General features: G+C 50.7%; 1 protein-coding gene across 1 annotated transcript; it reads right to left on the bottom strand.

Moving 5' to 3' along the window:
- Nucleotides 1–9,067: 9,067 nt before the first annotated feature.
- On the bottom strand, nucleotides 9,068–12,066 carry Ccdc194 (coiled-coil domain containing 194). Its single transcript, XM_032918761.1, has 4 exons — nucleotides 11,740–12,066; nucleotides 10,260–10,356; nucleotides 9,653–9,785; nucleotides 9,068–9,215 (listed from the first exon to the last, which is right to left on the bottom strand). The coding sequence occupies exons 1-4, from the start codon at nucleotides 12,064–12,066 to the stop codon at nucleotides 9,068–9,070; spliced, it is 705 nt and encodes a 234-aa protein (XP_032774652.1).
- Between the last annotated feature and the right edge of the window lie 762 nt (nucleotides 12,067–12,828).

Below are 12,828 nucleotides of genomic sequence, written 5' to 3'. Positions count from 1 at the left end.
CAAAACACACCAGCCACTGCGGGACATCTCCCACCAGCTGTGGAGTTTTGGTCTAAGGCAAAGGATTGTGGGTGTGAGTTCACCACCCAGGAGCTCCAGAGAATTTTCCGGGATGGACAAACAGTGACCATAAGGACTACAGAGACTGCACGACCCCCCTCAAATATTCTACCAGCACACAAAGGCATCTCCTCCACCACCACCCCCCCCGCCGCCTCCGAATGCCCTGAGATTAGGGTGTGGCTTAGCAATACAGCCCCTACCCAGACTCTCCCCAAACACTGCAAACAAATCTGTGCGGTATGCAGTGGGAAAGCAGGGTCCTTGGGGTGGAGATACAGGAGAGAGGCCTCTGAACTGTGGCAATCTGCCTCAGTTTCCCCCTCTATGAAAAGTGTATTTATGTTCCTGGCCTGCTGTGATTTCAGGATCCCAGGAAGTGGCAGTGAACTTTGTTGGTAGGTGGGGTCCGATGTGGAGGTTCTAGGGTCTCTGTGGGACAGTGCCCAGACGGGTGTAAGATTTCAGGTTCACAGTCAAAAGGATATTGGGGGTGCCCCAGCCCCCAAAGCACTGGGAGAATCTTCTGGAAGTCTTTACCCTTTACCTGCTTACTCCCCTAGTTGCTGCCCCTGCCCCACGGGCATCCCTGACATGTTTGGGGAAGGGGATAAGGAACTGGCTAGGTGGCAGCTGTCCCCCATGAGGAAGGAGTCCAGCAGGGGGAAGGCTGCCCGGGCCCAAGAGCTTGGGAAGGGATGAGAGAGGTGGCGCTGAGCAGGCTGGTGTGTGGTTGGAAGAGAGGAAGTTCCCAAGGGCGGGCAGGAAACCCTGTGTGACCTTTGGCTTTTACAGCCTCCCGGTGATTCTTGATTCTAGACCCTTCCTGGCCAGCGGCAGGGTGGGGGCAGCAGGGCTGGGGGCTGCCCCTGGGGCCCAACGGGCCCTGGCTCCAAATTGACCAGGCAGGTGGGGGCCACAGTTAAGCCTCGAGTTAGGGCATGTGACCCCAGAAAAGTAACTTTCTGCTTGCCCCGCAAGCCTATCTATCTATCTATCTATCTATCTATCTATCTATCTATCTATCTATCTATCCATCTATCTATCTACCTATCTATCTGTTTGTTTAATTTTCTTGCAGTGTAGGAGTGCTCTGTCTGCATGCATAGCTACATGACAGAAGAGGGCATCAGATCCCTTTACAGATGGTTGTGAGTCACCATGTGGTTGCTGGGAATTGAACTCCGGGACCTCTGGAAGGGCAGCCAGTGCTCTTAACTGCTGAGCCATTCTACCAGCCTTGCAATCCGGTTGTATCTCATTAATAGAGGGCAGCTTTTTGCCCTCTTTAAGGGGAGGGGTGTTTCATGTAGCCCAGGCTGACCTCCAAGTGGCTATGTAGCTAAGTATAGCCTTAAATTTCGGATCCTCCTGTCCCTACTTCCCAAGCACTGGATGACAGGCGTGCACCACCCCTGACTCATAGGGTCCTGGGTGTGGAACTCAGGCCCTCTCTCAGGCCAGGCAAACGCACTACAGAGTGAGCCAGCCCCAGACAGCTAGTGTCTTTTTTTTTTTTTTTTTTTTTTTTTTTTCCGGAGCTGGGGACTGAACCCAGGGCCTTGCGCTTCCTAGGCAAGCGCTCTACCACTGAGCTAAATCCCCAACCCCGCTAGTGTCTTTTTAACTCGCATTGTTGTTGTGTGTCCGTGGTCAGAGGACAGCTTCTCGGGGTCAGTTCTCTCCTTGACTCTTCATGTGGGTCGTGGGTTCTGGTACTGGGTTTCACATGGCTTTGAAGGCCTTCCCGCAGTGCCCGACACACAGTCAGCTTTAAACGGTGAGATGGGCTGGAGACTGCTCAGCAGTGAACAGCTGGTTTTCCAGGAGACCTGCGTTTGTTTCCCAGCATGTCCACAATGCCTTATAACCGTTTGGAACTTCAGTCCCCGGGATCTGATGCCTACTTCCGTCCTCTGAGAGCACCATGCACACATACACATAGTCATATGTGTAGGCAAAACATCCAGATATGTGAAATAAAATAATACAACTTAAAAAATAAGATCCAGCATAGTGGTGCACGCCTTTAATCCTAGCACTCGGGAGGCAGAGGCAGGCAGATTTCTGTGAGTTCAAGGCCAGCCTGGTCTACAGTGGGAGTTCCAGGACAGCTGGAGCTGTTACACACAGAGAGACACTGTCTCAAAGAACCAAAAATAAAATAAAATAAAATAAAATAAGTCGTGGGACTACTATAGGCACAGGAAGTAAAACTGTCACTGAGAGTTATGGCTGCTGTATGCTGGCAGTCTGAGAGGGGCACTGCCCCTAGCTGCCGGTGCCCTGAGCCCAGAGGACAAGACAATGACATGTGTAGTGGCAATGACAAGAGCCCTGTGGAGGACCTCAGGCAGGGGACAGTGCCAGGATCAGTGTTTTATAATGAAGGGCAGGTGCTCTGTCTCTGTCTCTCTGTCTCTGTCTCTGTCTCTGTCTCTCTGTCTCTGTCTGTCTGTCTCTCTGTCTCTGTCTCTCTCTGTCTCTCTGTCTCTGTCTCTCTCTGTCTCTCTGTCTCTGTCTCTCCGTCTGTCTCTCTGTCTGTCTCTGTCTCTCTCTCTCTCTCTCTCTCTCTCTCTGTGTGTGTGTGTGTGTGTGTGTGTGCATTCATGTGTGCAGTACCCTCACACATTCACACATGAATGTGTGGCATTCAACCCTCTGGTTCTGGAGTTTCAGTCAGTTGTGAGCCTCACATGGGTGCTGAGGATTGAACTCTGGGTCGTCTGTGAGAGCAGCCAGTTCTCTTAACTGCTGAACCATATCTCTACCCCTCCCCCTAGATTATTTTTTTTAAGATTTATTTATTTATTTATTTATTTATTTATTTATTTATTTATTTATATGAGTGCACTGTTGCCATTTTCAGACACACCAGAAGAGGGCATCAGATCCCATTACAGATGGTTGTGAGCCACCATGTGGTTGCTGGGATTTGAACTCAGGACCTCTGTTAGAGAGTGCTCTTTTTTTTTTTTTTAAGATTTATTTATTATATATAAGCACATTGTAGCTGTCTTCAGACACACCAGAAGAGGGCATCAGATCCCATTACAGATGGTTGTGAGCCACCATGTGGTTGCTGGGAATTGAACTCAGGACCTCTGGAAGAGCAGTCAGTACTCTTAACCACTGAGCCATCTCTCCAGCCCGCCCCCAGATTATTTTTTAAGTAGAAAAAAATACTTTTTTTTTCTTGCTTAAAGTTAGGTCTTTAAGATTTTTTCCTTTCTTGTTTGTTTTATTTATTTCTTTTTCTTTTTTCTTTTTTTCAGAGCTGGGGACCGAACCCAGGGCCTTGCGCTTGCTAGGCTAGCGCTCTACCACTGAGCTAAATCCCCAACCCCTTGTTTTATTTATTTTTTTAATTTATTTTATTTATCTGAGTGCACTGTAGCTGTCCTCAGACACACCAGAAGAGGGCATCAGATCTCATTACAGATGGTTGTGAGTCAGACTCCGGTCCTGGGCGGCTCAGAGGCCAAGAGCCTTGTGAAGAGCTGTCTCCTGGGCTCTGGGGATGGAAACCTCAACCGCTCTGCCTAGAGCCTCCGAGGTCCACAAGGCATTTTGCCTTTCTCTGTGGCTGACCCAGTCCTGGATGAGCCATGGTTCATTGACAGCACCTTCATGTTTTCCTTTCAATGAGGGAAAGGATCAGCAATCAGTCTGTGCGTATGAAGCCCTCCCATCTCTCAGCAGCGCATGGGACACAGTGGCCACCGGAGTCCTTCAGAAAGGTTATTGTCCTGGCCAGGTGTGCCTTAGTGTACAAAGTCTCTAAACATAGATGTTCGGAAGCCCTGCCCAGGTCATCCCTCAGGGAGGGAGGGAGGCTGCTAGGTCAAGCTCATTCCCTGATGGGACCTCTATGTGATTTTCCTGAAAACAATTTGTCACGGTCACAGGAAACTTTGCTCATGGCTGCATCCTTGTCCCCTCGGATGCTGGGCCCAGGGTCCTCATGATGCTCCCCCGCCCTTCTTTCTCTCTAAATGGAAAACAATCAATTCAGCCTGAGTTGTTTGTTTAGGTGGGAGCCTCTCGAAGGAAGTCGGCACTCCACCACAGTTGAGCTGCTCAGTGTTCAGAGACTGGAGGTTTAAAAAAAAAAAAAGTCATGTTAGTGGGCAGGAAAAAAAAATTGACGTTTGCTTTTTGTTTTATTGTTTTGAGGCAGGGTGTCATTATACAGCCCAAACACTATGAGGCTACGTGAGGGCTGACCTTGTGTAAAAGTCAACCAACTTCATTTTTGAAAGTACACAAAGACCACTTGAGCAAACATCCTACCGCAACCGCCCAACCCCCTCCCCAGCAACAGCAAGTTAGGCTGCAATGGAGTCGAGAAACATATAGATAACCCGAAACATCCTGCAGCCTGCAGGGAATTAGATAAGCCAGTCTGTTTGTCAGGTGGCTTTGCCCCTGTGTTTGGTTCCTGCACTTTTAAAAACATTAACTCGCTGACCAGTATGGAAACTCCCCAAGCTTGCACCCCATAAACTCAGGATGCTCAGCTGACCTGCTGCCATGGTGACGGTGAGAGTCTTTGCTCTAGCGCTCCTGATAAGGACCCTTATGTGTTTGTATTGAAATTGACTCCTCGGTGGTCACTGGGGTCCCCGTGACTTGGGCACAACACTTTGAACTCCCAGCAATCCTCCTGCCTCAGCTCCTAGAGTGCTGGTTGACAAAACTGTGCCACCAGGAAGGTTGTAGAGGAAGAAATGACTTTTTGATTTTTTTTTTTTTTTCAAAACAACCCTGGCTAACCGAAACTCTTTTTTTTTTTTTTTCCCCCAGAGCTGGGAACTGAACCCAGGGCCTTGCGCTTGCTAGGCAAGCGCTTTACCACTGAGCTAAATCCCCAACCCCATAATCCGAAACTCTTAATGTAGACCTGACTGGACTCTCCTCCTGCCTGCACACTCAGTTCCGGGATTTGAAGATGTGTGCCACCAAGTCTGGTAGAGGGAATAGCTTTTCTGCCTGTCGGACACACCCTCCCTCTAAGTTTTCCGTAAATATGTTTTCTGCTTTTAGGGGAAAGTGGAGTAGAACAGGGTTGAGATTGGGGGCCCCATGGCAGCTTATGCTCCTCAGGGCTCTGACTTCTTTGGGGAGTCACTCTGAGGAGAGGCTCCCCAGGGATGCCTGTCATCACTGCCCTGGAGCTTCTGTTGCCCCACCCCAGCTTCTGTATGCACAGAATGGGCCTCAGGTGAGCGAGAACATACAGGAAGGACCATTGCTCCTAGGTATGTGCTGGGGACAGTGTGTAGACACACCTGTAAGAGAGAGAGGGTGGAAGAGATGGCTTAGAGGCTAAAGACCATTGCCACCAAGTCTGTGCCACCACCCTCTTTCGATCCCCAAAACCCACAAGGTGCAAGAAGAGAGCCCTCTCCTGCAAGTTGTCCCCGGACCTCCACGTGAACACCACCAAATCCGCACACGCACATAATAATAAAGGTGAGAGTGGAGTGACCACTACATGTGCCCTTGGTTCTGCCAAGGGTTCCATCCTCAGCACTTCAAATAAAAATGCTTCTGGTGCTGTAGCTAGCTGGTAGAGCTTGTCCAGCATGTATGAAGCCCTGGCTTCTGTCCCCTGTACCTGCCTGTCCGGCCGACACTGGGGAGGTGGAGGCAGGGGGATCAGGAGTGTGGGTCATCTTCAGTTACATAGCAGGTTGGAGGGCTGCCTGGGCTACATGAGTCCTTGTCTCAAAACGGGCAGAAAAAAGCAGGCCCGGTGCTGCCTGCAGCTGGGCCGGTCAGTCACCTGACCTAGTTCTATGGCTCCAGAGGAATCTCAGCACATTCTCTCTCCAAGCCACCCCGAATGATTGCCTGTGGCTCCTTAGATCCTCCGTCGCAGCTTCCCATGGCTCCCTGTTGCCTTCCACCAACCGGACATGAATGTTTCTGTTAAGTTACTCAGCAGAGCCTCACTGTAAACCAGGTTTGTAATTCTGCCGCAGTCTCCTGAGTACTGAGATTACAGGTGGGAGCAACCGTTTCCGATGTTATTTGTTCATTTGTGGCAGTCTCATGTAGCCCAGGCTAGTCTCAAACTTCCTATAAAGCAAGGCTGGCCTTGAACCTCATCCTGATGAGCTCCAGCCCCAATTTTAAAAGTAGTCCGTCCCCTCGAACCCCCCAACACCCACCCTTGCCACTCTGCAGGCTGCGGCGACCCCTGATGGAGAAAAGTGGAATTGCAACTGGAAACTCCTCCGCTCTGATGTCCAATTTACAAAAGACATCTATCCTTTCTTTTTCTTTCTTTCTTTTTTCTTTCTTTCTTTTTTTTCTTTCTTTCCCTTCCTTCCTTCCTTTCTTTCTTTCTCTCTTTCTTTTTTTCTTTCTTTCTTTCTTTCTTTCTTTCTTTCTTTCTTTCTTTCTTTCTCTCTCTCTCTCTCTCTCTTTCTTTCTTTTTTTTTCTTTTTGAAAATACTGAGTCTAGAGCTCCACATCCAACACTTCGCCACTGAGCTACAACCCCAGTCTCCTGGGATCATGTTTCAAAAGGAAGATTTATTTTGCTTTATGTATCTGTGTGTGGTTAAGAGCAAGGGAGTGGGGGCTGGGGATTTAGCTCAGTGGTAGAGCACTTGCCTAGCAAGTGTAAGGACCTGGGTTTGGTCCCCAGCTCCGAAAAAAAAAGAAAAATGAAAAAAAATAGCAAGGGAGTGCAGAAGCAACTGAGGCCACTCGGGAGAGTGGGAGAGTCGTATTCCCTGAAGTTGGAGTTACAGGGGCTTGTGAGCTGCCGGATGTGGGTGCTGGGGACCGAACCTAGATCCTCTGCAAGAACAGCCAGAGCTCTTTACCTCTGCCACCTCTCCAACCCCCAGAAGGCATGCATTTGTACAGTGGAGTCAACAGAGTGTGTTTGCAAACTTTGGGCTTTGTTTTACTTTTGTTGGCAATCAGTTTAACCAGCTAGCCCCGGATCTCAGCCTCCTTGTTTTCCAGCCCTGAGATTGAGAGATAGAGTTTTAAATTAGCCCAAAACTCAGCAACAGGACCTGTCTCTGGAAGACAGATTGTTAAAAATGCAAGAGAACTACTTTGCTTATCACTCGGTGTAACTGTTCTTTGTTCTGCCCCTGTGATGTTTATTTAAGCCCCTACTTGTGCCTTCCAGCCATTTCGTCCTACAGAGAGCACTCCAGGAAACCCGGCGGCCCAAGCCTAAGCAGAGGTGTTTCAAATACAGATGCTTCATCAATTCTGACAAACTCTAAAAATAATGAGGACCTGAAGACCCGACCCTTCTCCTGATTTAGTAGCTCTGTTCCAGGAACCAGGGGGCCATAAAACCTTTTGTCGTCCCCTTATCTCCTGGAGGCATAAAACAATCCTGTAACTTGTGGTGCATTCCCCTTTGACATCCCCCATCTCCTGGGGCTCACAGCATCTGCCTTTAAATACTCTTTCTTCCAGCCTCTCGGGGTCAACACCTCTGTCTCCTGTCAGCCCAGAGATCTCTATAATAGGTCTCTGTAATAAACCTCGCCTTTGCTTATTACATCCAAAATGGTCTCTCTGTGTCTGGGGTCCGTGATTTCCCAAGACTTGAGTAAGGGTCTCTGCGTGGGATCTTTCAAGATGACACGAGCCTCTCCATTTTGTGTTTGTGGGTGTATAAAAGAAAAGTTTTGTTTGGTTTTGTATTTTGACCAAGCCTGGTGCCACAAGCCTTAAACCCCCAGAACTCTGGAGACAGAGGCAGGTGGGTCTCTGTGAGTTTGAGACCAGCCTGATCTTCAAAGTGAGTTCCAGGACAGCTTTATGTAGAGAGATTCTGTCTCAAACAAACAAACAAACAAACAGATAAATACATGTTTAAACGTTTCGTTTATTTGCATATACTCATTTCCTGCCGCATATGCATACCTCTGCTTGTAGCCTAGAGGAGGGTGCTGGGTCCCCTGGGACCAGAGTTCCCCATGTTTGTGATATGGGTGCTGAGAAAGCAACCCGGGGTGTCTGCAAGAACAACAGGTTCTCCTAGTGGATGAGCCTCTTCTCCAGCCCCCTCTCCCCAGCCTGTATTCATGGGTCAGAGACTGGAGGTGTTTGTGGTACTGCTCCTGCCTGGTTTGTGCTGCGCTTGGTGGCCCCCCGTGCCATGGAAGACAAGGAACCAAATGAAGAGTAAATTTAAAATCTTGATGGAAAATATCCAGAAATTCTGTATCAGCCACAGTAAGTGTGCATAAACGGTTTCAAAGGGGAAGCTGAGGCGAGCTTGGTGAAGTCAGCAGAGGGGGGAGGTGTTCCTCAGGCCAACGTGAGCTACATAGGAAGATGTCTCAGAAAAACCATGAATTGTACGGCTCACAAACTGAGAGATTAAGCACACTCGAGATTGTTGTGTGGGACATCGTGCTGTGGGCCTTCAAGGGCAGCCGAGGCTATATAGCTAGTGTGAGGTCAGAGTGAGACCAGTTGAAAGGGAAAGAGGGAAAAAGGAGGGGAGGACAGGGGAGGGAGAGGGGGAGGGGATTGTTTGACTTTTCAGTCATTCTTTTGAACCCCAGAGAGAGCCTTTTCCCCCTGCGTGACCCAGATAGGTCCTCGTCCTAATTCCTGCGCTGTCTTTTCTTGTCCTGCGGCCATGTCCTCCAGAATAGATGGCTTTCTAGGCCCCAGGCATCCTCACCTAGCCCCTGATCCCCAAGGCTTCTTAGAATTCGTAAGCCTCATTTTTGTGTATCTCGGTTCTCTGTTGAAATCCCACCCGGAGTTCTGCCTGCTCCTAATAGGTGAGCCCAGACTGAAATAAAGGTTGTGTCACCATTATCAGGGACATCAGGGCCTGAGCAAATGAGCCTCAGTTTCCCTGTGTGGTGATCTAGCACTGGGTGCTCCTGGGGAGGTCGTTTGAATCCGTATGCTGCCACCTAGGCAAGTCCCGGGTGTTAAGTTGCTCAGGGACGCTGTGAGCCACGCCTCTTATGCACTCTGACTGTCCTGGCCCGAGGCTCCCATCCTACTGGGGATCTCGAGGTGGCTTCCTGCAGCCCTTAGTGGATCCAGACCTCGGGCGGTAGCGGATGCTGGGCTTGGTCCTAGATCCAGAGCGAGGTCGGGGACGCGACCCTTTCTGCAGGGTGCTAAGCTCAGCTTCCAGGGCGTAACTGCAGAAAGGAGGTACTTTGAGTTCCTGACACCCCTGTGTCCATCTGGGGAATTCCACCTTCAGGGCTCCCCATTCCCTTCCAAACTCTGACATCCTAGAAACCCCTCCCCAAGGTCCCGGTCCCTCTTCTGGGAGATCCTCGCCAAACCACTGACATTCTCCTTCCATACTCCTTTTCCTTGCAAGCTTGTATTTTTTTCACCGCTCCTCCCTCCCTGGAGCCCCACATCTATTCCCCAAGTGACACCTTCAATCCTCACCCCCAGACAACCTACGCCCTCACCATCCAGTGCTACTTTGGCTTCATCTCCAAGCCCCGCCCACGTGGCCATCCTCCCCTCCCCACCTCCAGAAGCCCATACTTAAGCCACGCCCCTAAATACAGATTGGCCAAAAGAACTACAATCTCCGCAGTACGAGGCCAGCGCCACTCACATGTGCTCCCTCAGCGCCACCTCGCGACCAACACAAGCCTCGTTGTCTGCCTCTGCGGCGCCTGCACGCCGCAGCGCTTCTTCCAGCTGTTGCTTGGACTCAGTGGCAGTCGCCTCCCAGCGCACCAAGGCTTCTGCAGGGGACAGAACCACTGAGCCTGCGTATCGTGTGCATGCTTAACTTAAAATATACATGACTTTCTATCTTCATCATCGTCGTCGTTGGCGTCCTCTTCGTTTTAGTATTTTTATTGCTTTTTGGAGACAAAGTCTCATATAGCCCAGGCTGACCTCAACTCACAGATATCCTCCTGTTTCAGCCTCCTGGATCCTGGGGTGACAGGTGCACACCACCAGGCCTGGTTTATGCTGATCTGAACTTATGGCTCCATGCATGCTAGGCAAACTCTCTCCCTGCTGAGCCACAAAACACTTTGTGTTTTTTTTCAAGTCTTCTGCGGGCCTATTTCTACTTTTTTGCCCTTGCAGGTTGTACTTGAGTTCTTTTAAATATCTTTTTAGACGCTTTGCACAGTGCTTGCAGGCCCTGAGCGAATCATCTGCCACCTCTCCCTCCCTCAGAACCATCCCATGCCACCCCAGGCCACCTGTCAGCATTCCGTTCTCCAGCCCCATCTGCGTGTCTCGGACTTTGGCCTGGTCCATCTCAATCTTCAGGGCCTTCAGCTGGGTCTGAAGCTGACTCTGCAGACAAGGGAGAGGGGAGGAAGAAGGGGACAGAGAGGGAGCTCACTGAGTTCCGCCTAGGCTCTGCAAAGGCTCTACAAAGACTCTGTGGACTCCACCTAAGATTTGCCACCAGCTCAGGCAGAGTTGATTGGCGACAATGTATGGTGACCAGAGGCTCACACTGGTCCCTCCTTAAAAGAGATCTGGCTTCCTCAAAGCATCTTCCAGCAAGCAGGGCAGTCAGAACGCACAGGCAATTGTGACCTCTGCTGACTCGTGCCTTTCTCCTGGACAGATGGAGACCATTCTTATGGTCCTGTATTGGGTTTAGAGACCTGATGTTTTGTATCCGAAGCTGTACTCAGAGCTGTGGCTCTTCTGCCTCAGCTTGTCCAGACATTTTGAGATTTAAAATACAGACATCATCTGAACATGACAGGATACTCCTGTCATCCCAGTACTTGGGAGGTGGAGGCAGAAGGATCAGGAGTTCCAGTCAGGTATGGCCATAGCCTGAGTTCTAGGACATACTGGGCACCTTAGTCAGGTCCCATCTCAAACTTGAAAGTAAAAAGAGAGGGCTAGGGGCGTGGCTCAGGATGGAGCCCCTCCCTGGAATTCCCCAGTGAGGAGCTGGGGGCGTGGCTCTAGTATACACTGTCCCTTAAATCTGGGTTTCCCCTCACAGAACAGTGCCCACCAAAGAAATTCGATGTACAGACTCAGGAAGGACACAGCATCTTTTTTTTTTTTTTTTTTTCTTGTAGCTAAGGACCTAATCCAGGGCCTTGCGCTTGCTAGGCAAGCGCTCTACCACTGAGCTAAATCCCCAACCCCTACAGCTATCGTTTAATAATTGTAAATCCCTACGTTTTGACTTGTTTCATTTTTGCGATAGGACCTTCTGCAGCCCAGGCTGACCCTGCTGCCTCTGCCTCCTTTGTGCTATGAGGACAGCAGCGTGACATCATACTGCCAATGACTGGGGTTTGAGCACTCTGTGTTGTGAGGCTGTGGGATCAAGAGGGTTAAGAGTCTGAGTGGGTGACCCAGGAAAAGGGAGGTCTTGCTGGTACCACCCAAGAGGCCAATTTTAGTCTCCTAATTACAGGTGACATAGTGTCTCTCTCTCTCAAAATAGGACTGATGGAACCTGGAGTGGGGGTGAGGTGGCACAAAGAGATCCAGCACAGGATCTCATTGTGTTCAACAGCGGGGACAAGTGGCATCGTGGATCAGAAGTTAGACTCCAAGAAGGACTGACATTATAGAAGACAGGAGAAACTGAGGTGGTCCTGTACTTCCTCTCCAGCGGTTGGAGAGCTGGGAGACCCTGAGGCCCTAGAGACGGACAAGCAGGCTCTCTTTGTGGAACTTGTGGCTTTCCCCTGTCCTTACCTGGCTGCTTTTGCAGGTCTTGAGCGCAGCCTCCAACTCCCTCCTGTCGCTCTCTGCGCGCTGCAGCCTCCAGACCAGGTTCTCCTGAGCTTGCTCAGCCTGGGCCAGCTGCCGCCGCAGTTCTTCGACTTCGGGTGCCCAGTCTGGGGGCAGCACCGTGGCGTTCATCTGCTCAGGTTTTGGGCAACGGGGGCCCCGGGCCGTCGAGGCCGCCAGATTCCAGGCCACCAAAGCCCCTCCAGCCGCGGCCGCCGCCAGGAACACCGCAGCCCCGCACAGGGCCAGCAGTCGCCATGCGCGCCCCGGCTCCGGGCCTGGCTCTGCCATCCCGCCGTAGCTCTGACCCCAGAAGGGCCACTAGCACTTAATTGGCACCTTGGGGTTTCAGGGACACCCACGGTTCCGCCCCGTCCGTCGGCGGTTTCTCAAAGGATAGGGAGGGGTGCGCAGGAATCGCCATCTTCAGTCAGATGTGAGCACTCTAGGAAAGGACTGGGGGCCCTCTCACCAGACCCCTCCGAGCCTCAGATTCCCATGACTCAGTGACTAGTGTGAGTCAGGAGCCCATAGGGAAGAACTCCAAAAAGAAGGAAGATAGGGATGGCAGGTGAGCCTATTCTGTTGCCGAGGAAACTGAGGCTGGGAGCTGGGAAGGTGGGCCGAGTCCGGCAAGGTCTCCAAACTGGCTGTGCTCCGTCTCTAGTGGGCATTCATTCCATGCAAGTGGGACACAAGGTTCTTTTAAAAAGTTGGGTTTTGGGGTTGGGGATTTAGCTCAGTGGTAGAGCTTGCCTAGGGAAGCCAAGGCCTGGGTTGGGTCCCCAGCTCAAAAAAAAAGAACCAAAAAAAAAAAAAAAGTTGGGTTTTACAACTGCATTTAATTTATTTTGTACGTGTCCGGGAGGTATGTGGGGAAGCAGCAGGGGTGCTCCTCTCTAGGTCAGAGTACAACTTCCCTCTTTCCGACTTGAGGGTCCTGGGACACCTCAGGTCATTAGACACTGGGAGCCCACCTTCATTTTACCGGAGTCTTCTCCCCTGGCTGCCCCCACATTCCAACTGAACCCCTAAAAAGCAAAGCTTCACATT

The sequence above is a fragment of the Rattus rattus genome, chromosome 13 (genome assembly GCF_011064425.1).
Source record: "Rattus rattus isolate New Zealand chromosome 13, Rrattus_CSIRO_v1, whole genome shotgun sequence".
In the NCBI taxonomy this organism is placed as follows: domain Eukaryota; kingdom Metazoa; phylum Chordata; class Mammalia; order Rodentia; family Muridae; genus Rattus; species Rattus rattus.
The sequence above is the reverse complement of the archived record's forward strand: the minus strand, read 5'-3'. Positions and strand labels throughout refer to the sequence as shown.

Coding starts and splice junctions, on each gene's coding strand:
- Ccdc194 (XM_032918761.1), bottom strand. CDS start 12,066: ATGGCAGAGCCAGGCCCGGAGCCGGGGCGCGCATGGCGACTGCTGGCC. Junction 10,357..11,739: donor AGACCTGCAAAAGCAGCCAG/GTAAGGACAGGG, acceptor CCTTGTCTGCAG/AGTCAGCTTCAGACCCAGCT. Junction 9,786..10,259: donor GGAGAACGGAATGCTGACAG/GTGGCCTGGGGT, acceptor TGTCCCCTGCAG/AAGCCTTGGTGCGCTGGGAG.